This window comes from Neomonachus schauinslandi, chromosome 8 (assembly GCF_002201575.2).
Source record: "Neomonachus schauinslandi chromosome 8, ASM220157v2, whole genome shotgun sequence".
NCBI classification, from domain to species: domain Eukaryota; kingdom Metazoa; phylum Chordata; class Mammalia; order Carnivora; family Phocidae; genus Neomonachus; species Neomonachus schauinslandi.
The window spans coordinates 27,991,389-28,015,910 of record NC_058410.1 but is presented as its reverse complement, the minus strand read 5'-3'; the positions used below and the strand labels follow the sequence as shown (position 1 = coordinate 28,015,910).

Here is a 24,522-nt window from a genome sequence, read left to right as displayed (position 1 = left end):
ACATTTTAAGTCTGTGTATGTTTTAGGGGTGCCTGGGTGGCTCAGTCGTTAAGCATCTGCCTTCGGCTAGGGTCATTATCCCGGGGTCTTGGGATCGAGCCCCTCATCGGGCTCCCTGTTCCGCGGGAAGCCCGCTTCTCCCTCTCCCACTCCCCCTGCTTGTGTTCCCTCTCTCGCTGTCTCTCTCTCTGTCAAAATAAATAAATAAATAAATAAATAAATAAATAAATAAATAAATAAATAATTTAAAAAGTCTGTTTATGTTTTGCACTTTCCAATATTTAAAATTCAACTTCATATGTTTCCAATTGTTTGCTTAACATATATTATGAATGAGTTCTTCTTGGAAAAAAAAAATTAAGGTATGTTTTCTTTACAAAGTTATATTAATCAGTTCCTCAAACCTCAGAGTGCTGACCATTCTTCTTTTCCCTCAGCTTTATTATAATATACATCTGACATATTGTATAAGTTTAAGGTGTAAAACGTGTTTCTTTGATCCACTTACATATTGCAAAATGGTTACCACCAGGTGTTAGCTAATTTCTTCCCTATCCTTCTTCCATCACATCACATAATTATCATTTCTTTTTTGCAATGAGATCTACTCTCTTAGCAGAGTGCTGATCATTTTAACCTATATTTAACTTAAAAGTGAGAATTTAGAGTAGGTACATTTTCAAGCCACTGTGCTAATGCTCTATCAACACATGCAGATCAGTGTCAATTCCTGTAATGATCTGGAGGCCTTAATAAAACTTCACCTTAAGTTCAAGAACATAGCAGTACAAATTATTTTTAGATCGCTAGTACTTAAAGAGTTTTGGCTAGTGTAGAGTTTGAAAATCAACCTTAGATACAAAATTTTTTTATAATCACAATTCCTGAGTACAAATTGCCATTTTTCTCTGATTTCATTTACCAACTGAAAAAAATTATTTCAAATAAAGCTTTGTGCATTGAATACCAGTGCAATCCAGCAGCAACAAGTATTTTATCATTCTTTTAGTCTGGGCCCTTTCACAAATTATTTAGATTTATTTTTAGTCATTTGAGACACAGAGATACAGAGAGAGAGAGAGAGCATGAGCAGGGGGAGAGGCAGAGGGAGAGGGAGAAGCAGGCTCCCCACTGAGCCAGGAGCCCGGCGTGGGGCTCAATCCCAGGACCCTGAGATCATGACCTGAACTGAAGGCAGATGCTTAATGACTAAGCCACCCAGACGCCCTTCAAAAATTATTTAATACTCAAACTTTGCTGTCAAGGATTTCCCAGAACATTACACATGGCTATTTTATAACCCCTTCCCAAATGATGTAAAAAAAAAAGTCTAGGACTCATTTTTCTTCAAGGAAAATTAAACAGAAACAGTCTCCAGTTAAAAATCTTAAAGGAAAAGGTTCTTCTACAATTTATAGATTCACTAAGATCAATTTTTTTTCCTCTATGAAAAATATGGCATAATATTTCTAGGTCTGTAGTAATGACTTCTACAAGAGTTGGAAAGATTCCCTGAAAGAGAATGGTTAGAAACTGAGAGAGAGCAAAATCTCACTACCATAGACAGTTTTCCAGTATGCAAAACTTTAAAAAATATTATTAAAGCCAGAAGCAAAAAAAAAAAAATCACACAAAATTTATTCACTAAGATGCGGTAAATCTTCACATTCCAAAGAAGGGTGAGCAGATGAGACAATGTCCACAGATAAAAGGGACAAAAGCACATTCTATCAATGGCTACAATTCAGAGATGGTCTCTAAGGAGACTAGTCACTGCCAAGACTGCCATCTGCTTGATCTGCTGTTCTTGGGGGGCTTTGGGAGGCTTCACCTCCAATACCACTGAAATCACAGTGCTTGAAGGTGTGTAAGAGAATCAGAAATAGAAAATATCAGAGGTCTTTTCTCCATCTTCTCCTACTTCTTCTTCTTCTTCTTCTTCTTCTTCTTCTCCTTCTTCTTTCCACCTCCTCCTCTAAATCTAAAATAGGAAATGTTCCTGATGTTCCAAACACCACCTTATTTGGGAGTTGGGGCTGAATGCAGAGCCCATATTTTCAATATTAATTTGTGCTGTAACAATAAATATTAACCAGGATGTTTTTAGAAACAGGCAAATACACTAAAAACCAAATGACATCCCAATATCAGGATTCTGAACAATAGTATGAAACACTAAACAAGGAGCTACAGTAATAGAAAATCTATAGAAATAGTAACAAAAAGCAAAGGGTCTATCTGTCGATGATTCTTTTTCTTTGTACCAAGTTGGGTCCAGTTTCTTGATTTCCATGTAAAATATCAAGCTATAATTACCAACTTTCCGGAGCTCAAAGGAAGATTCAAACTGATGCCCAGCCGCCAGGAGAAGGACCGCATAATTAATTCCTGACTGTAGTGATGGCTCAGATTCAAATGCCTTTTTGAACCTATTAAAAAAAAACAAATGTACAAGTTTACTTCCCCAATCATGAAACTCTGGGTGTGCAATAGCTTCTGTTTGCATAACTCCAAAGCCTGAGCAAGCAAAAATATTCCACTGGCCTTCACCCCAGAATGTAGTGTGCTGTGCTATTAGAATTTAATGCTTAAGTAACTGCCTCTCCTTGCCCTCGGCCCCACTGCATTCCCCTGCTTAGCTTACCTGTATCATAGTAGCCTCTGTCTTCTAAAAAAATCCTCTTTTCAACAATCTACCAGAAATGTGACAGAGTGTGTGTGTGTGTGCGTGCGTGTGTGTACACACATGTGTAAGCAGTGGTAATTAAAAAATAAGAACCCTGTACCTATTTTTAAAAGTGGTTTTTAAAAAGCCTTAAAAATACACAAAGCAATGAGGGTACCATCTAGGTAACACACTGAGACAATGAGTTTCATAAGTGTGATGCAGAAATGAAATAAAGAATGCCAATTGCACTAAGAAATTAAGAAAAACAGAGATTGTGCCTGTGCATACTAATTTTGGCTCAAAGAGAATAAGAACCCTTTTCTGAATATGCATGAAACTAAATATCAACCTTTGAAAAACACTTGGACATTTGAAAAGACTTCAGTGTTTGCACATCCACTGTATTTTCAAGGTAATACTTCTTAGATTCTGTCCAAGGATTTCCTCACATACGTCATTTAACAGGCAACAATATTCAGTATTATTACATTTGGGATCACGAAGAAAAAAAATAAACACCCTGGTGACCATTAGAAATTGCTTGAGACAAACATGAAAAATGAAGTCTTTATTTTAAAAAGTCAAATTAAGGAAAATTTAAGGACCACATACTGAATGAATGACCATTTGATGATACAAAAAAAAAAAGGTTATATAGAAAAAAATACATTACAATTCCGAGATAAAGGCATTCCCACTTAAATCATTAACTGTTAAAATAAAAGATAGGAAGAGCAAAAGTGGTGGCAGGCATACCAGTGTGCATTACAGTATACTCCTGGCTTTTATACATGCTTGAAATTTTCCATAACTTAAAATGATAAGTTAAACTTCAAAAGGAAAGAAAAAGTACATTTTTCTGGATATTAAGGATATCATGTGCCCTTTTTAAGGGTCTTAATTTTTATTTATGCACAATAGTCACTTCTAATGCACGATAGTCAAATTTTTTTTTTAAAGATTTATTCATTTATCTGAGAGAGAGAAAGCATGTGCACATGTGTGAGTGGGGAGAGGGGCAGAAGGAGAGAATCTCAAGCAGACTCTGCTGAGCACAGAGCCTGATGCAGCGCTTGATCCCACTACCCATGAGATCATGACATGAGTCAAAACCAAGAGTCAGACGCTTAACCCACTGAGCCACCCAGGCACCCCGGGTCTTATTTTTTAAATAGAACAAGTATCTCTGAATGGAAACAAAAATCAAGTAAGTATTAATCTTAACTAGTTGGCTCAAATAATTATGGAGATGGAGGAAGAATAGAAAATTTCCAAGTGCATCACTGTTGATGATCAAAAAGCATTTTTACCTCTCCAGAAGTATAGGTGTTTCCCAATTCTAAGATGGAAAAAACATGCTCCCAGACTGCTGATATTTAAAACTAGTCATATAAAGGAAAGACATGATTTTTAAATCTTAGACTCATGTAAGTCTCAAAGGTTTTTGTGTTTGTTCAGACGCAAGTAGAAGGTCCCACTAAAAAGAGTATAGAAGAAGAAAGAAGTTGTATACTTTCTTTTCTACCAATTCATATCAAGATATGCAATATTTTCAACAAATAAATTCTTTCATTTCTCCTGAAACCAAAGAACATGGAATTTCTCTTAAAGATATTAAAGGAAAAATGCAAAAAGCAAGACATGCCCAAATTAATCAATAAAAATTGACTAAGGACTTCCTATGTGCCAAAACCAACGAAAATGAAAAGTTTGGCTTACATCTATTTTTATGTTCCCATAAACAATATATATTTTTATGTTTTTAACCAAAATATGAATGCCAATAAAATTAATAATTTATATTTTTCTAGTATTCATAGCACTCCATGACAATGACTTCAGTATTGAGGAGAAAGTCTTAACATCTTCTGGATTCTCCTGGTGATTAAGATAACATGTAGGTATGTTACAAGAGAAATAAAATCCTGTCATATATTATTAATATACCACTCATAGGAATTAAGAATTCTCACACACTGTCAGCATAAATTAGTACAGTATTTCTTGGTTGAAATTTGCCAATATATGTCAAAATTGTAAAATTTAAAAAAATTATGCATATCTGTTGACACAATTACACATCTATGAATTATACTAAGGAAAAGCTCAAATATGTAATCAAAAATTCAGTTACAAGGATATTTGTTATAAGTTGAAAAAAGTACTCTAAATTTCCAAATTATAAAATGTGATAGGGAATAAAATGTATTCCAAATGTTTGAAAGCTATATAACCATTTAAGTTCTAGAAGAATATTCAATGCTGAGGGGAAAACTTTAGCTTCAAAGTAGATGTAGTAGTCTATTTAGAAGCCATCACTTCTGCTATAACAACTATGTGGAAAAAGGATACATAATCGAAAACATATTTTTATAGACACTGGAGATCTACGGAAGCAACAATTAAAAACATCATTGAAATAAAGCTTCAGAGAGGGAAGTGCCCTTCCAAGATGAGCTGAATTGCTTTGTCTTCTATAGGGGCATTTGCTCATTCTGACCACAAGATGAGGGTTGGGCTTGGCATAGGCAGAGAAACTTCCTCTCTGAAACTCTACTGGGGAAAAGAGAAACTAGTGGATTTCCTGATAGTTGCACGGGTTGGCATGATGGAATGAAACCTGGAGGAGCCTCAAACATGTAGCCAGTTTTCTCCACAGGACATTTGTTGAATAGTGGGTTGTATAGGAGGCTGGGAGATAAGTTAGGGCTGGGATGGCAAAGTGAAATCTCCTCAAGTCTGGCAGGACTTAGCAAGCAGAGCCTGCAACAAATATATGACAATCTCCTCCTTAAAAAAAATTACCAAATTTTAGAGCTGTATGATGTGAAAGAACAAAGAGTTAAACTCAAAACTTCAAAGAGCAGATATGAAATTGCCCACAGTACTTAGGGATAAGTAGATAGAGACCTGCTTGGCTCTTAATCAAAAGCTGAGACAGAATCAAGATAGACTGGGTCAGCTAAAACTGAAACCCAGACCAACTCAACTCAATAGCATTTTGCTATAAAGATTTATTTATTTATTTGAGGGGGGGGAGAGGGGCAGAGGGTAAGGGAGAAAGAATCTTTTTTTTTTTTTAAAGATTTTATTTATTCATTTGAGAGAGAGAGAGGGACAGAGAGAGCACACAAGTAGGGGGAGAGGGAGAGGGAGAGGGAGAAGCAGACTCCCTGCTGAGCCAGATGGGAGCTGGATGTGGGGCTCCAGCCCAGTACCCAGAGATCATGACCTGAGTCGAAGGCAGAGCTTAACCATCTGAGCCACCCAGGCACCCCAAGGGAGAAAGAATCTTAAACAGACTCTGCGCTGAGTGTGGAACCCCATGTGGGCTCAATCTAAGGACCCTGAGATCATGACCTGAGCCAAAACCAAGACTCAGATGCTCAACTAACTGGCCTACCCAGGCGCCCCAACTCAATTGCATTTTTTGAAGTAATCAGCTTCTTTTTTTTTTTAAGATTTTATTTATTTATTTGAGAGAGAGAATGAGAGACAGAGAGCACGAGAGGGAAGAGGGTCAGAGGGAGAAGCAGACCCCCCGCCGAGCAGGGAGCCCAATGTGGGACTCGATCCCGGGACTCCAGGATCATGACCTGAGCCGAAGGCAGTCGCTTAACCAACTGAACCACCCAGGCGCCCCGAAGTAATCAGCTTCTTATCCTATCCGGCTAACAAAGGAAAATGAGAACTTTCTGAGAGAGAAAATAAACCATCTTCAGTCTTGAAAATTCTTAAATACAAAATGTATGGGATACAATAACTATGAGACATGCAAAAAGCCAAAAAATGTGACCAATAAACAAAAGAGCAAAAATAGACAAGAGCAGCTGACTCAGAGATAATTCAGATGTTGGAGTTTATAAACAAGGAGTTTAAACTAATTATTACAAATATGATAAAAATCAAGAAAAAGATGGACAAAAGGGATAAAAAGATAAACAATTTCATTAGGGGGTTGGAATCTTAAAAAGAAGAATCAAAAAGAATCTTTGTATGGGTTTAATAGCAGACCACACAGAACAAAAGACAGATGTGGTGGTCAATACAAAGTATCTAAATGGAAGCAGAGAGAGAGAGAAAAAAAAGGGAGAAAACACAACAAAGCATGAGACATATGGGACATAGTTAAACTGTCTAACATATGTATTATTGTAACTCCAGAAAGAAGAGAGAGAGAATACAGAACACAAGAAATATTTGAAGACATAATGGCCAAAAATATTCCCAAACTGTTGAAAACATTAACCCACAGATTCAAGAAGCTCAGCAACTTCAAGTTAGGAGAAAATGAAATAATCACAGTCTAAATGCTGAAACCTAAGACACATAAAAATCTTAAAATCAGCCAGAATGAAAAAGATACATCACCTATAAAGGAACAATAAAATTGATAGCTGACTTAGCAATACAAACTATGGAAGCCAAAAGATAATGCAATGACATAAGAACTGTTGAATATTTAAACTCCCCTAGGTTTCTTTCCTTGTTCAGGAGGTGGTAAGACACAAATTTAAGGTAGACAATAAAAGTCAAGGATGTAGATGGCAATCTCTAGGGAACTACTAAACTAATAATAGTAATAGGGCTAATAGAGGATAAAATATAATACTAAATTAATAGAAAATAAGGGGGGGAATGGAAGACTAAAAGATAAAAGAACAATGAAACAAATAGAAAATAAATAGCAAGATGGTAAACATAACTGCAAATACCAGTTATCACAATAAATATAAGTGACCCAAACACTACAAATAAAAGAGATTTGTCAAGTTAGACTGAACAACAGGGAAGGAAGGAAGGAAGGAAGGAAGGAGGGAAGGAAGGAAGGAAGGAAGGAAGAAGCAATTTCAATTATATACATTTAAGAGACACAGTTTAAATATAAGGACACAGTTAAGTTGAAAATAAAATGATGCAAGATGTATCACTCAAATATTAACCCAAAGAAGTCTGTTGTGATTATATATTAATATCAGACAAAACTGATTTTACAGCAAAAGTTATTACAAGACATAGGAGGGACATTTCATAATGATAAAAGGGTAAATTCAAAGAAAAATTTATAATCCTAAACATACCTATTAATATGGCTTCAAAACATATAAAAGCAAAAATTGACAGAACTAAAAATTAGACAAATTTGGATTATAGCTGGGGATTTTATTTTTTTTATTTTTATTTTTTTAAGATTTTATTTATTTGACAGAGAGAGAGACAGCGAGAGAGGGAACACAAGCAGGGGGAGTGGGAGAGGGAGAAGCGGGCTTCCCGCCGAGCAGGGAGCCCGATGCGGGGCTCGATGCGGGGCTCGATCCCAGGACCCTGAGATCATGACCTGAGCCGAAGGCAGACGCTTAACGACTGAGCCACCCAGGCGCCCCTATAGCTGGAGATTTTAAAACACGTTTCAGTGATGATCAAACAAGCAGACAAAAAATATCAATGAGGATATGGAAGATCTGAATAATAAGATTAACCAAGTTAATCTAACTGACTTATGTGGAACACTACAGCCAACAACAGCGCACCATATCCTGGGCCATAAGGTACTTATCAACAAATTTCAAAGAACTGAAATAATGCAGAGTGTGTTCTCTTGCCACAACAGAATTAAACTAGAGAACAAAAAAGGAAGATATGTTTGGACATTGGGCAACCTTCTTCTGAATAACCCAGGGGTCAGAGAAGTCATGCTGAAAATGAAAAGATATTTGAGCTGAACAATATTGAAAGTTCAATATATCAAAATTTCTGGGATGCAGAATAATTTATACCTTTAAATGCATATGTTGGGAAAAGAGCAAGGTTGAAAAATCAATGCTGTAAGCTCCCATCTAGAAAAATTACAGCATATTATTCCCAAAGTAGAAGGAAAGATACAATAAAGGAAAGAGCAGAAATTAATGAAATAAAAAGTACAATAAAGAAAACTGGCAGTGCCAAAAGTTGGTTCTATGAGAAGATTAATAAAATGATAAACTCCAAGGCAAACTGCTCATCAGACGAGAGAGAGAGAGAATATAAATTACTGTTATGCTACACTATCAGGAGGACGATTAATATAGGTCCTGTTAGCATTAAAAAGAAAGTAAAAGGAGGGGTGCCAGGCTAGCTTAATTGGGAGAGCATGTGACTTGATCTCGGGGTTGTGAGTTCAAGCCCCACATTGGGTAGAGAGATTACTTAAAAATAAAACATATTTTTAAAATGTTTTAAATATTTATTTTATTTTTTAAAAGATTTTATTTATTCATTTGAGACACAGAGATAGAGAGAGAGAGCGCATGAGCAGGGGGAGAGGGAGAGGGAAAAGCAGGCTCCCTGCTGAGCCAGGAGCCCGATGCGGGGCTCGATCTCAAGACCCTGGGATCATGACCTGAGCCGAAGGCAGATGCTGAACCATCTGAGCCACCCAGGTGCCCTGATATTTATTTTATTTTTAAGATTTATTTATTTATTTCAGAGAGAGAGAGAGAGAGAGTGAGCAAACATGAGCGGTGGGGAGGGGCAGAAGGAGAAGCAGACTCCTTGCTCAGCAGGGAGCTCGATATAAGGCTCAATCCTGGGACCCTGGGATCATGACCTGAGCCGAAGGCAGATGCTTAACTGACTGAGCCATCCAAGTGCCCCAAAAATAAAATCTTTAAAAGTAAAAGGATATTCAGAATAACTTTATGCCAATAAATATGGCAACTTAGGTAAAATGGAAAATTTTCTTGAAACATGGTAACGATTTAAGAAAAAAAATGGAAACTCTGTATAATTCTATATCTATTACAGAATTTATAACAATCTCAAATTACTTTTTATTCTATTATCTATCTCCCCCAATAGAGTGCAAGCTCCATGAGAGCAAGGACCTTGTCAGTCTTGCTGGCCACTGAATCTCCAATGCCTGGATCATCAGGATGTCTGGGATGTTGCAGGTGAATATGAAATACTTGCTGAATGAAGAAAGTCTGCATCCACTTCTTACCAAGAACCAAGCTGAGACAAGTGATAAAGAGAGTGGTTCACAGGAGACTCAATCTATTCAGGGTGCATGAGTGGCTCAATCCATTGAGCAGCTGTCTTCGGTTCAGGTGGTAATCCCAGGGTCCTGGGATCGAGCCCCAGGTCGGGCTCCCTGCTCAGCAGAGAGCCTGCTTCTCCCTCTCTCTCTGCCTGCCTCTCTGCCTACTTGTCCTCTCTATCTCTCTGTCAAATAAATAAATAAATAAATAAATAAATAAATAAATAAATAAAATCTTTAAAAAAAAAGAATCTATTCACTTTCTTCAGCAGTCTAAACCCTGACTTTGATAGAAACCATATGACCAGAAAGCTACACCCTTAGACCACATTGAATTAGTGCACTGCATATCACCTTCACCACATTACAATTTAAAGTCGTTGAAATTCATTATTTAATAAAAATATCAAGAATATTGTTTATATAGCTTTCACTGTTGTCTATAGAGCATCTTACATGAGAAATTCCTTTAATTTATGGCTAGGGTGTGCACAGTTTCTTCCGAAGAAGTAGCATATGATTCTTTTTTCATGCTCTACTAAAATGCCTATTGGCTTGGAGGTCAGTTATACCAAGCACGTTGATCCTTATTATGGGCATATTTGTATTCTCTTGTTCCTTGATGCTAATTTTCCAAACATCTTTTATCATTTCATTGGTTTTTTTTAAGACTCAAACTTGATAAATTATTGTTAAAATACAGATGCTAAAATAATGTTAAAATATAGATGTTAACATATAGATGTTAAAAGAATGAAAGCATCCATTTTAGCTGAAGGTGATGTATCATTCATTTTAGGGTAAATGTGTCATGGTATCAAACCACTGCAAATCCCAGTAGCTAGCAATGCTTGTTAATGCCACATTTCTATGTTGGTTGGCTCAGCTCTGCTCCACATTGTTTTCCTTCTGGGACCCAGCCTGAAGGAGCAGTTTTTTCCAGTAAATGACCAAGGAAAAATACACACAGCACAACCACAACATGGCTTTTAAAGCTTCTGCTGATAATGAGCATCAACCAAGACATACACCCAAACCTGGTGTCGTGGGTGGGATAGATCGGCTTTCCTATGAACAGGGATAGTATATTTCTAACAATAGTATGACGTAGCACAGATGACATTCTCCACCCAAGAAAACTGTGATTAATACCAAATATAAACAATACCAAACAGACACCAGTATTAGCTGCCTCTCATTACTGAGCACCTACTAGGTACAAAGCATTGCATTAGACACTTCAAGCATAATATTTCTAATTCTGACAATTCTTTAAGGCAGAGAGGATTCTCTCAAGATTACTGATCAGGACACTAAAGACTGGACATATTAAGTCATGCACATTAGAAGTGGTAGAGTAGGAACTTGACCCAATTCTGCTCAATTCCAAAGCTGAGCCCTCTTCTCAGTATCACCCTGCCTATCCTTTGGTGTATGTTCAAAAAAAAATTTTTAAGCCCTTTTTCATGACTTTCTGGTTTTTTGTTTTGTTTTTGTTTTTTTAGTAAAAGGGAGTTGGGTGAAACAGGAAAAATTATGAGAAATAAAAGCAGGAGGAACTGCTTTTATATCAAGGATAAAGTTCATATTCTATATACAACAGAAAGAGGTATTGATATATTCTTGGAAAGAATGGTGTTTGTCACAAAATATATTTGATTGATCTTATTAGAGACTAATATTTTTAAAAGACTGATATGGCAATACTGCTGAACATGCCCATAAAATGTCCCAAAGAAGTTTTATGTTGTTGAAAACTTCACCATTTAACTAGCAAGAGGATAAATGAATGGGAACATTAGTCCTTACATAAAGAAATCTATAAACTGATTATTAGTGTAAAACTATCTATAAAGATAAAGAAATAAAATGGCTAGAGGTGAGTAAGCTAAATTAAAGATGACTTCATGAAATAAAGAAATCTTAAGGATGAAACCAGATATTCACATCTTAAGAGGATTCTAGTGACTACATTTGAGTAACTGTATGAAGTTATGTCCACTACTGTTGATTTTTTCCTATTTTAGTACTAAATGTTTACTGGAAAAAAGTAAATACTTTATTCTTCAATTTATTATTACATTGAAAAGATGCAAACTTCTTAGTCGAGCTTCCAAAGCAATAGACTTTTGTTCAAGGCTGCCTTATTATTAGCAACTGTATTTGTCACCTGATTGCAAGCTAGCTCTAAAAGAGGCAAGTACTTGATTATGAAGTGAGTGACGAAGTCTTTATAACAAAGACAGTTCATTTTTTGCATCTGCACTGAGATGTTCAACAAAGTCAAGAATAAAGGAAATATTCTTGAGTTGATTATTTCTAGCTAAAGAGCATTTACCTTCTATCAAAGAAGAAACTGAGCTCAAGTCAAGTTCTCTCTACTTAGCTGTCATTTTTCCTGCTTTGTGATATAACAGCTGTGATTCTTTCTGGGAGACATAAAAGTAATTAAATTAGAATTTCATGGTGCTTTGCATCTCTAGGGGTATTTCTTAAATTATCACTCATAAAAAAACTCACAGACAAAGCAGGACAGTATAAGAAGAAAACTAGTGCCAAATCACTCTGTTAATTTGGTTTGTAGATGGGGGGAAAACCCTTTCTTCATTTCAAACTACTTATTTGTATATGATCCTTATTATAACAGAGAAGTCAGAAAGAAAATAAAATAACCCCAAATTCTAACTATCTTCTTCCAGTCCTTTTCCTCTTCATTGACTTTTTTTTTTTTCCAAATAAAGAGAATCATGTTATTTTTATAATCTGTTTTTAAATTTTGATTGGATAGCATGACGCATGTTACTATCAAAATTTTTTTTTTAAACCACCAGTTTCTTCTGGGTATATACCCAAAAGAACTGAAAGCAGGAAATGCAGATATTTGTACACCAATGTTCATAGCAGCATTATTCACAATGGCCCAAAAGGTGAAAACAAGACAGAGGTCCATCAACGGATGAATGGATAAATAGAATATGGTGTATACATAAGATAGAGTATTACTCAGCCTTAAAAAAGAAAATTTTGACACATGTTACAACATGGATGGACCTTGAGAACATTATGGTAAGTGAAACAAGCCAGTTGCAAAAAAGACAAATACCATTTGATTCCACCTATATGAAATACCTAGAGGAGTCAGATTCATAGAGACAGAGTAGAATGGTGGTTGCCAGGGGCTGAGAAGAGGGGAAAATGGGAAGTTGTCTAATGGGTATAGAGTTTGAGTTTTGTAAGATGAGAAGTGTTGTGGGTGGAGAGTGGTGATGGTTGCACAGCAATGTGAATGTACTTAATGCTACTGAACTATACTCTTCAAACAGTTAAAATGGTAAGTTTTACGGTACCTATATTTTTACCACCAAAGCCCATCCCCACAATTTTGAATGAATGATATTCCATCACATGGGGAGGTTATCCTTCGCTTAACATTTTCCCCAAATGTTGGACATTTAGATTTCTTCCAATTTTTTGTTACCATAAAATTCAGGTAGTAAACATTGTTGCAAACACACCTTTCTTTCCATATCTGCTGTTTCTTTAGGATAGTTTCCAAAGGACATAACTGGATTAAAGAACATGAATTATTTCAAAGCTCTTGATGCATAATGTCAAATTGCTTCCCAGAAAGGTCTTACCAATTCATTCACTTTCCTAAGAGCAGTGTAGGAGAGAGACCTTTCCATTGCATTCATGCCAAAATAAAGTATTCTCATCTCTTTTCATCTTTGCCAATTGATAACAACAAGAAAGCATAGCTTGGGATTTTAATGTGTACTTATTTGATTGCTCTTGAAAGTGAATTGTGTTCACATGTTTATGACCAATCTAAACTTACCCTTCCAATAATTGCCAATTCTCGCAAATTAAAATGTAAAACCCATATTCTAAGAAGGCTGGGAAGATGGGAGGAGACACATTTGGGAAAGCTCTAAAGGGCAGGTAAAAGTGGGGTCAGGAGTTTAAACTTTATCTTTAAGGATGTGAAGAACAGTAAAGATTTAGGAGGAAGGGAGTAACAACAAAATATGGAGAAAACCTAAACCTTTACTAAAAAGAGAATAAGCATATTATCAATTATGGTTAATCTAGTCAACAACATGGACTCACTAAGCAGAATCTCCAGGGGCAAAGAACTCTCCATCCACATAGTTGAAAAACTCCACAAACAACTGTGATGTTCAGCCAGGCTTGGAAACGATTGCTTTCATTCGGTGAGTGAAATGACCCCATTCTTTCACATTCTCCTTCCTTTCAGCATAATGCTTGGCAAACATCAAGTTTTCTCACTCAACCCTTTGACAACTGAGTTACATAAAGCAAGCTTTGGTTGCCCTCCTTAGGTGCTCAGTACTTGTTAGCTGCAATTAGGAACCTCCACAGGGACATCCTGAATATTACCATTCCTGGATTTCAACTTGGTCAGGCCATAACAGAGCTTCATCCAATCTATCATTTGCTGGGTGTGACATTAAAGCAAGGTCAAGGCATGCAATCAATTTACCAGGGTGCTTGCTTATAAAGCAACTGTGGGCACACTGTATGTTCTACCCGGGTCTCCAGGTCATCCTGGAGCTGTTGGTCCCTTAGGAACCATCTACATCTGGATATATATGAGCTAGGGGTCATGTTGAGTTACTACGAACTCTTCAGGCTTTGAGTTCTAAAAAAAATCATCTAAAATTTGGAAACTCACCTAACAGACACAATAAAGGACTGACCAAAAATGATGTCAGTGGAATGATGGTGATGTAAGACTCGGGGGGGGAGGCGGGGCACAGAAGGTAGTGGAAATGGAGAGAACACAGAGAAAGATAACTTGAAGCCAAGAAAAAGAAAAAAAGGCTAATCTGCCAAATGGAAAATAGTCATTGGTCTCTATTTGTATGTCGATTGGCTTGTTACATAACTCTCCCAAAGTAAAGCCAACCCCATTAATAATGTAAAGACTAAGTAGTTATTAGGCACACATTACTGTTTGAATAACACTGTCACTGACGTAAAAGAAAATTATTTGATAAGGCAAAGCTATCTCTCCTCTCTCAAGTTACTATGGAAAAACGAACATATTAATGCTAAAAACAGGCTTAATGCTTTCAATTTCCTGGGTATGGATCTTTTTTGGCATTACAACAGGAGACATGCTTACACTAATACTGTACAGGTACTTAATCTCCTGTCAAAGTTCTGAAAATGACTTCATATCTCCCCTTAAGAATGAGAATACTGGGGAGCCTGGGTGGCTCCGTCGTTAAGCGTCTGCCTTCGGCTCAGGTCATGATCCCAGGGTCCTGGGATCGAGCCCCGCATCGGGCTCCTTGCTCAGCGGGAAAGCCTGCTTCTCCCTCTCCCACTCCCCCTGCTTGTGTTCCCTCTCTCACTGTGTCTCTCTCTGTCAAATAAATAAAATCTTAAAAAAAAAAAAAAGAATGAGAATACCATCATGTCTAAAACCAAGTATGATTTCAAACAAGCACGGCCTATCCCATGTGACCCCACAACAGCTCTGGCATGTGAAATTTAAATAAGGCCCATGCAAAAAGTATACAGACTCTGCAATTTTTCCCTCATCAGCTAAATGTTCAGCTAGATGCAGAAAGAAGAGAAAGAAAACCCTTAGGAATATTTTAGGAAAAGGGAAACTTAATTTAGTTAGTGTCCATGTTGAACACGGATAAACATAACAATATATAAAGAAATACAAACTATTTTCACATATTCTACACTAAAGCTATAGCACTAGATGCCTACTAAAACCAGGACTTTAACATATGTTGTTTCTTTTAATTCTCACAACAGAGCATTTATTCCTCCAAAAACAGTAAGTCTAAGCCAGTTGGAGTTGTAACAATCCTGTCCTCCTTCCCAGTGATTTGTGTAGTATTGGGCTGACGATGGAATACTAGAAGCGTAAAGAAATGTAAGGAAAGTCTGGGGTAGGTTTTTATGAGCCTGCTTTCCCAGTTCTAAGAAAAAGATGGCCTCCTTTCCTCTCCAGACCTTGGTGTAGCTAAGTTGGCTTGATGCCTGGAACGGCCGTGGCCACTTTGCAACCCTAAGAAAGCCAGCCGGAGGACAGAGCCACCAACAGCAATAACGAGGGAATAGAACTCAGCCGACATTTTTAAGCTGCTGACTCAACCTACTCCAGACCCAGCCTCACTTCTGGACTTCAATTCATTGTGTTATTGTTGAAGCCCATCGGAGTAAGGTATTCTGCTACTTATAAGATGCTAAGAGCTTCCTAATTCCTGCAGGTAAGTATTATTCTTATTTTTTAAGTAAGAAAATGGAATTTCCTAAAGGTTATCTTGCCTAAGATCACACTGTCTCCAAGGGTTGACTCAATATTTATCTCATATCAGTCTCCCAAAAGTCCTCTTCCACAGAACAGTACAGACATTCCCGGAAAGGTCTGTTCCTGGAAATTCTAGGAAAGAGAGCCTAGGATGTAGTAAAAACAACACTGACTCTGAAAAATTGGATTTGAGATTTTTACTAATAACCGGATGTCAAAAAATTCACTTAAGTTCTTCGAGTTTCAATGGCCTTGCTTATAAAAATGGGAGGAGGGCGCCTGGGTGGCTCAGTTGGTTAAGCGACTGCCTTCGGCTCAGGTCATGATCCTGGAGTCCCGGGATCGAGTCCCGCATCGGGCTCCCTGCTCGGCAGGGAGTCTGCTTCTCCCTCTGGCCCTCCCCCCTCTCATGTGCTCTCTCTCATTCTCTCTCTCTCAAATAAATAAATAAAATCTTTAAAAAAATAAAAAAAAAAATAAAATAAAAATGGGAGGAAAAAAAGGTCAGCCTTGCTTTCTTTACAAGGTGCTTCTAAGTCTGCAACAGTTAACAGCATACACAGAAACCTTGTGTCGACTCTGAAGTTTAAGGGATTGGTAATTATTTCCACCAATTGAACAAATACTGCACGTAACAAAATGCTCCAAGTAAGCCACTCTGCATGTGAATTCAGCATGACTATTTCATGGTTACTTCTTTGTTGGATTAGGTTAACAAAGGAATCGCGGAGATAATCTTCGCAATGAATTTTCCATGGCTCTCCAAGTCACGGTCCATAGTATTTCCTTGGGCCATTCTAGTTAAGTCTGTCATTTCACAAACTCTGTGGCCTCTTTTAAGGATGTGAGTCTAGGCGTTGGGGTCATAATATTTCCTACTTTGAAAGCTGAGTATCCGCCCAGCGTCACTGTCTCATCTCGTGTGATATCCTCTCGCAGCCCCAAACATCCTCTAACCAGAGCCTATGACCGACACCATGACTGTTTTCTCTTAGATTTAACTTTATGTTGAACCGCTACCATAAAAAGCGACAACCTCTTCATGACTAAAAGCTAAACTCAGTCTAATTCCGTAAAGGTCAAAAAGGTGTTTTTTCCTACCTTAAGTTGGATTATAGAAATTTAAGTGCAGAAAAAATAGCATTATTTTACCCAGCCTCAAGAGCTTCAATGGACAAAAATAACGAAGGAAGTGACAATAAAAAACAGTAAATGTCAGAGAACTAGTCCTTTTTTATACTTAAATCAGCAGGATGCATTCATTCGAACCACCCAGCCTCTGTCCCAGATAAGATTCAACAACAAAAGTTTGTTCTAACAGAAGAGAAAAAAAGAATTTTTCTAACAACGTATCACAATTCTGCAAACTTAAAAAAAAATCTAAACCATAAACTTTTTTCTTACTTCCTATTTTTGTACTCTGACCCCCTAGGCAAAGCTCTCAGAAAACAGATGTGCGCAGGCGTAAAATGGTGCCTTGCCACAATGCCCGCACCGGATTCGATGCTCAGAGGAGTGCAACGCTTTCTCCCTTTGACATGGAGCAGAACCCTGAACTCATCAAAGGTGTTAAAATGGGGAATTGCAAGAAAGAGCTTGATGAGCCACTGAGATCACAACTGCTTGGGGCTCTTATACTCTTGAGTGAAAGTTCCAATCCTTAAACCGTCTGTGGTCAGTACATCACTGTCTCTGCAAGCCAACAAAAAATGATTCAGGCCATGGGAAATGTCCATGGAAAGAGGCCTGAGGGACTGACTACCTGCCACGACATCCCTCCCCTTGGCCTCGCACCAGCATTTGACAAGTGAAAACTCAGGGAGTTACACGGCTCAGACAAAGTCAGTGGAAACATCCCTGTGGGACCCATGACTCAGGACATACATAATCTTGGGTAAATCTGGCAGGATGTCTCATAACCTCAGGAACACCCTCTTGTGTCAGCACCTTGACAATGTGCTTTTCACTTCTCAGCTCGAACAGAAAGGGAGGTTAGGGACAATGCCAACACACCAACATGAATGAGTGTGTTTGCAGCACTGTGGGAGCTGGATCAAAACATTAAGAAATACCGAAGAAGCTTTACAAGTGTGAGGGCATGAAAAAAAACCCTACTTAAAAAGGGAGAGGGGGACTTCTTATCCATCCTTAGGACAAATGGATGTATGAATATACATGACAGTAATGGCAGGTTATGGATAGGTAATCTACAGTAAAAGTGACATTCTTTTAATACCAAATAAGTCTGTGAGTGACACAAGATCAACTCCTAGGGACCCTACCGTTAAAAGGCTTTGATCTCTAACAGCCTTCCCTGCTCTTACTAGAAAATTAATGGACAGCTTAAAATGAAATCATAAGAATTTCTGACATCTTCAATTTGACCTGAAGACCTTGAAACACAAAGCTCTTTTGAGAGACAGTTAATAGTCTTCAGCTAAAGGAGAACCATAAAAAAGAAGCCAGAATCTGGAAGTATAGAGAGTTAAAACAAAAACACACTGGAAAAAACTGTTCCTTAACTGAACTTTATGTGACCTTGAAAGCTCTCAGTAGTCTAAACTGTTTGATTTTCAAATAGGGAAATGCTTTATTTTATTCCTGTGCATCATGCACACTAACTTCATAGGAGATGTTTTCCATTTTAATTCACTGACCATGAAACTTAGGCTTGTGAAGATTACCTAGGCATTTCATTATCACTACCATATCAAAGCATTTATACTGGCACAATGTTTCCAAGTATCAGATTCTAATTCTCCTACAACTAAGAATTTTTTTTTTTAAGATTTTATTTATTTATTTGACAGAGAGAGACACAATGAGAGACGGAACACAAGCAGGGGGAGTGGGAGAGGGGGAAGCAGGCTTCCCACGGAGCAGGGAGCCCGATGCGGGGCTCGATCCCAGGACCCTGGGATCATGACCTGAGCCGAAGGCAGATGCTTAACGACTGAGCCACCCAGGCGCCCCCAACTAAGAATTTTCTTAAAGTGTAAATCTTCTGGTAATTCAAAGGCTGCATAGCTATATTCCTCTTTTGTAACAGCAGAAAAAAAAAAAAAACTTAGTTAAGGGAAACTGTAAAACTCTCTGGCTCACACTAAAAATTTACAATACAAATTTAAAAGTCCAAACCAAAGTTTTCCATGAGGATCCAGGAAATTACTGTCCCCAGGTTTTCCTTCCTGGTTATAACCCATTATCCCAATTTCAGTCCCTGGTTCAACTGCTAAAATGATATAAGATTTTGCAAAGTTAAGATTTCTGTTTCACAGCTTAAAAGATTTTATGGCTATCACTGAGGAACTCCTGAGGTAAGCCAACCTCCTTTAATGTATATATTTTAAATTAGGGAATAGTTTAGGAATATTAAGAAAGACAGAAAAATAATATAAGCAACACTCCCACATACCCACCACTCAGCTTAAGAAATGCAATGTTTTAAACAGTCTTGCAGCTGCATGTGAATCACTCTCTTCTACTCCTTCATCCCCATTGGTAACCATTATACTGAATTGAGAATTTATGGTGTGCATTCATGCATCCATACCATTACTAGGTGTGTATGATTGTTTTTTAAAGTTTCCATAAATGATACTGTACTCCATGTATCTTTCTGCCATTTGCTGATTTTGCTCAACTTTTTTTAAAGATTTTTTTTTTTTGCATGTCAAAAGTTTTATACAGAGGAACTTCAAGAATTTCTCTACTGTATGGTGACTAACATAACATAATTAATAATAACAGAAGACTTTCTCTAGAGTATATAAGTAGGAGTAGATATGCTGGATATAGGACAGGCTAGCTGTCAACCTTCCTTGATAATACCAAAATCTTCAAGTGGTCATAAAAATTTCTACCACAACCAGGAGAGGCTCCCTTTCCTCTAACAACTTTGCCAACAATTGATATTGTCACACTTAACTATTTTTTTAATAAATCTAGTAGTTTCTAACGGTGTATTAGACACTTTAGATGATATGTTGTAGAGTTTGGATTCTGTTATACTCCTCTTATGAGTATTCAGTCTTATTCTAACAGGCAAATAAACTGTTGGTGGTTTACCTTGATCATGTGGGGACTTGGCTTTAGGTTTTATTAGGATGGCTCTGTATCGGATTTGCTCTGAATTTTTAGTGTACTTCTTTAGTCCTGGGATGTAGTTTTTTATTCCTACGCTGTGGCCCTTCTGGAGTTTCAGTGGAAAACTCGGATTGCTCATGAAGCCCCTCTAACTTCAGGTTCAAATTCCAAAGTCTGTCTCTCCTACACTGGGCAGCTGCTGAAATTTCTGTTCAGCTCTCTTAAGATTTCTGGCTACTATTTTCCACCTGGGCTCCTAGGGTAAAACTCACACATGTCAGGGGTTAGCTGAGAATTGAACAAGAGTTTATACACAGATTTTGAGGCTCTCTCTCTGTGGCTCCTTTATGTAGGGGGTATCGCACTCAATTTCCAGGCACTCTGGCAGCCTCACACTGACCCCTCTGACCATTAAGACTCTGGTTTTCGGGCGCCTGGGTGGCTCAGTTGGTTAAGCGACTGCCTTCGGCTCAGGTCATGATCCTGGAGTCCCTGGATCGAGTCCCTGGATCGAGTCCCGCATCGGGCTTCCTGCTCGGCAGGGAGCCTGCTTCTCCCTCTGACCCTCCCCCCTCTCACGTGCTCTCTCTCTCTCTCATTCTGTCTCAAATAAATAAAATCTTTAAAAAAAAAAAACAAAACTCTGGTTTTCTTCTGGAGTTCTATCTGTCCTGTGGCCCTGCTGATCAGGGAATGCCCCCTGAGGGAAAACCCATTTAAATGTGGATCTCTTATCCGGTGTGGTACCCTTCATCTAAGAATCAAAACCTCTCCAGTTTCTGACTACTTTTAGTCACTCGCCAATGCTTCCAAACCGTTTTCCTTCTTAAGTGTTTTTCCAAAGTGTATAATTATTACAATTGGCAGGAGTAGCTGTGCAAGAGAACCCACTCTGCCATTTCCAAAAGGCAGAACCTTGACGAACAGAAGCAAATCTCGATGTGCTCTCATTTCCTAATCTTTTCTTTCTATGATTCATGGTATTTTTAAGCCTTGTCTAAGAAATTCTTTCCTATCCCAAGGTCAGCTTGTATATTTTATTCTAAAAATTTTTTTCTAAGGTATTTAAAAAATATTTTGGTTTTTAATTCACTTGGATTTCATTTCTTGGGCATGGCTTAAAGCAGAAATCCAATTTCATTTTATTTTTACGAGCAGATGAACAAATTTTCCCAGTCCCATTCCTGAAGAGTCTACCCTTTCCACTCTGATTCATGAAGTGCACTGTCATAAATCTAGTCTCATAAATATCTCAATCTGTTCCAGGCTCTCTCTTCTGTTCCAGTCTCTCTCTTCTGTTCCAGTGTTTGTCTATACCTACACGCATACTGTAATACCTTAATTATTACATCTTTATAGTAGGTCTTGTTATCTGGGAGAGCAAGTCGTTCCACTTTGTTCTCCAAGATTGCTTTGCCTTTTCTTGGCCCTTTGTTTTTTTCAAATAAATTTTAGAATCAATTTGTCAAGTCACATGAAAGCCCTGTTGGTGAGAATTAACATCTTTAAAATAGTAAGTCTTCTCATCCACAAATTTGGTATACTTTTTCATACATTCTAGTATTCTTTCATGTCTATGAATTTTTATAAATTCTCCACAAAATATTTTTGTTACTATATTCTATATATTTTAAAATATCTTTTAAAATGTTACTTTCTCGAATTATCTTTTCATCCAACTTACCCCAATTTACTCTGCCGTATCAAATGAATTTCATCAAAATTGTTTACTGAAGCTATAAATTCTAAGATTTATTTCGTAATACACAATCTAAAGGATAACAATACTTTAACACTCCCATTTGCAAACCATTTTTTTCATGTCATGGATTTATCAAGTAAGTGTCTTATCTGATATACTTACCAAGAAGCTCCATGGTCTCTACTCTCAGTGTCCAGGAAATTAGAGTCCAAAAACATGTCTTTGTAGATTCGACCAACTAGGCAATACATATCTGAAGCAACCTGCCCTTCACTTTGCACCAGCGGGATCATAACATCAAGAGCTTTTTCTCTATCTCCAGGGAGATTTCTCCTAAGGTTGGAGGAGAAAAAATATCATTGTTTCAAGATAGATTATAGAAGCAATGTAGGCCAATTATCTTTTTAAAACTCTACTTGATATATTGACATTACACATTAGTGTAGTTTGGCAGGATAAAGACAACCATAAGATTTTGAGAGTCCCCTGTAAAGCTCTGTCCTAAGCCTCTTTGTCTTTTCAATCTATCGCACGTCTACTGGGTCTAACAAGGATCACTTCTGAGCTGCTTTCCTGATGACGGTGATAGATTTGCATTTACCCATCTATACAGTCCTTCTAATTTCATAGTCCATACTTTCACGGTTCATAGGTTCAAGGGCATGGAGTAGGATCAGGAATGCAGTCTGCGGCCTTAAATGGGGCAGTTGACTAATCCAGACAAGGACCAAACCCTGACTTTAGGTTTCAATGGCTTTTGCTCCAAACACTGTACAGACTTAGTCACAGACAATACCAACAAACCAACTTTAACCCAAGAGTTGCCTAAAGTCCACCTGTGACCAGTTGATGATCTAAGGAAGATACTTTATGTAGATCATTTTAAAATAGCAAGTATGTGTAGATCATTGTCAAAACCAGATAAAAATTCTCTTAAAGGGACACCTGGGTGGCTCAGTCGGTTAAGCATCTGCCTTCAGCTCAGGTCATGATCCCAGGATCCTGGGATTGAGCCCCGCATCGGGCTCCTTGCTCAGCAGGGAGCCTGCTTCTCCCTCTGCCTGCTGCTCCCCCTGCTTGTGCTTGCTCACCTGTACTCCCTCTCTCTCTCTCTCACTCTCTGATGAATAAATAAATAAAATCTTTAAAAAAATTCTCTTAAAAATTATTTCTTCAATCTTAAGAACATTATGCTAAGTGAAAGAAACCAGTCACAAAAGATTACATATAATATGATTCCATTTATATGAAATGTCCAGAATAGGCAAATCTAGAGACCAAAAGTAGATTAGTGGTTGCCTAGGTCTGGGAGATTTGGGGGGTGGGGAAGGGAAAATGACTGCTAATGGGTTTCCTTTTAGGGAGATGAAAATGTTATATTTATTGTGTTGATGGTCATACAATTCTGTTACTATACTAAAAACCATTAAACTGTATATCTTAAATGGGTGAATTGTGTGATATATGAATTATATTTCAATAAAGCTGCTACAAAAAGTTATTTCTCTTCTCCTCTATGACTTTAAATATATCTGCCTACGAAATTCCTTTTTGCACTTTGTCCTAAGTACCTTGAGTTTATAATAACCCTTCATACAAATATGCTTATCAATTCATCATACTGTATTTTAGGAAAGGTAAAGACAAAACACAAAGAAAAATATAAGCGGCTCTATAGACTTTCAGTTTTCATTTCAAAAAAGAACATATTCCATTCCATCTTTCAAGAAAGATTTATTTGAGAGCCAGTTGGAGCTGGTAATCTCTGGAGGTCTCATCTCACTCTGTCAAATCTAAAGAAAAAGATGTTTAATAAATGCAGAAATGGAACATACTTTCATTCTACACTTATTGATACAGTTAGCAAGTCCTACAGTTTGGGTGGATAAAGAAGGGAAGAAACAATCTCTGGTTGAATAGCATGCTGACTTTTTTCTTTGCAGACAGAGGCAGGAGAACCTAGTGATGAAGAGCACAGACATCAGTATCCAACAGATCTGGGTTTGAGCCTCAGTTTTATGACTTGCTAACTATGGGCCTTGAAGAAAAGGTATTCAATGTCTCCAAGCTTTGGCTTCCTCATCTGTAAAATAATCAAGCCTTAAGTGACACACAGCATGTGGCCCAGAGACATGATGTCTCTCCCTTTCTCTTTTACTCATTCTCTTCAGTTGTAGTAACTACATATATATTCAACTCCCACCATGGAAGAGAGCAGCACAACTAACAAGCTTTGGACAGCTCAGTGCTTTGGGCCTCTCTGTGGCCAGAGCATGGCTGGTGCCTGTGGTGACTCTGGGTAAGATGTGGCACTGAGGTATGTGCCATGATGTAGACAGAAGGCCCAGAGGCAGGACTGGAAGTAGCAGCCTTCAATCGGGTCTTAGCAGATTCATGGATACATGCCCTAAAATGTGCCCAGTGGAGTTCTGATTATAATTAGATATGTTCAGAGCAGTGAAAATGAAAATATTCTCTGGTTACCAGGAATATGTTCATCTAGACATAATTACCCTTACCCTACTTAGTAAATTTTTTAAAAAGATTTATTTATTTATAGGAGACAGAGAGAGAGAGAGTGGCGGGGGGAAGGGGCAGAGGGAGAGAAGGAGAGGGAGTCTTAAGCAGACTCTGCGCTCAGCACAGAGCCTGATGCAGGGCTTGATCCCATGACCCCGAGATCATGACCCCAGCCAAAACCAAGAATCGGACACAACGAACTGAGCCACCCAGGCGACCCCCTAATTTGTAAA

General features: G+C 37.8%; 1 protein-coding gene across 1 annotated transcript in view; it reads right to left on the bottom strand.

The window, feature by feature from the left end:
- MAP3K5 (mitogen-activated protein kinase kinase kinase 5) overlaps window positions 1-24,522 on the bottom strand; it is a 189,932-nt gene that overhangs the window by 88,789 nt on the left and 76,621 nt on the right. The window contains exons 7-8 of the mRNA XM_021693127.2: window positions 21,932-22,102; window positions 2,317-2,429 (exon numbers count right to left, since the gene is read on the bottom strand). Of these exons, the coding sequence (XP_021548802.1) occupies window positions 2,317-2,429; window positions 21,932-22,102 (284 nt within the window). The remainder of the gene's footprint in view (window positions 1-2,316; window positions 2,430-21,931; window positions 22,103-24,522) is intronic.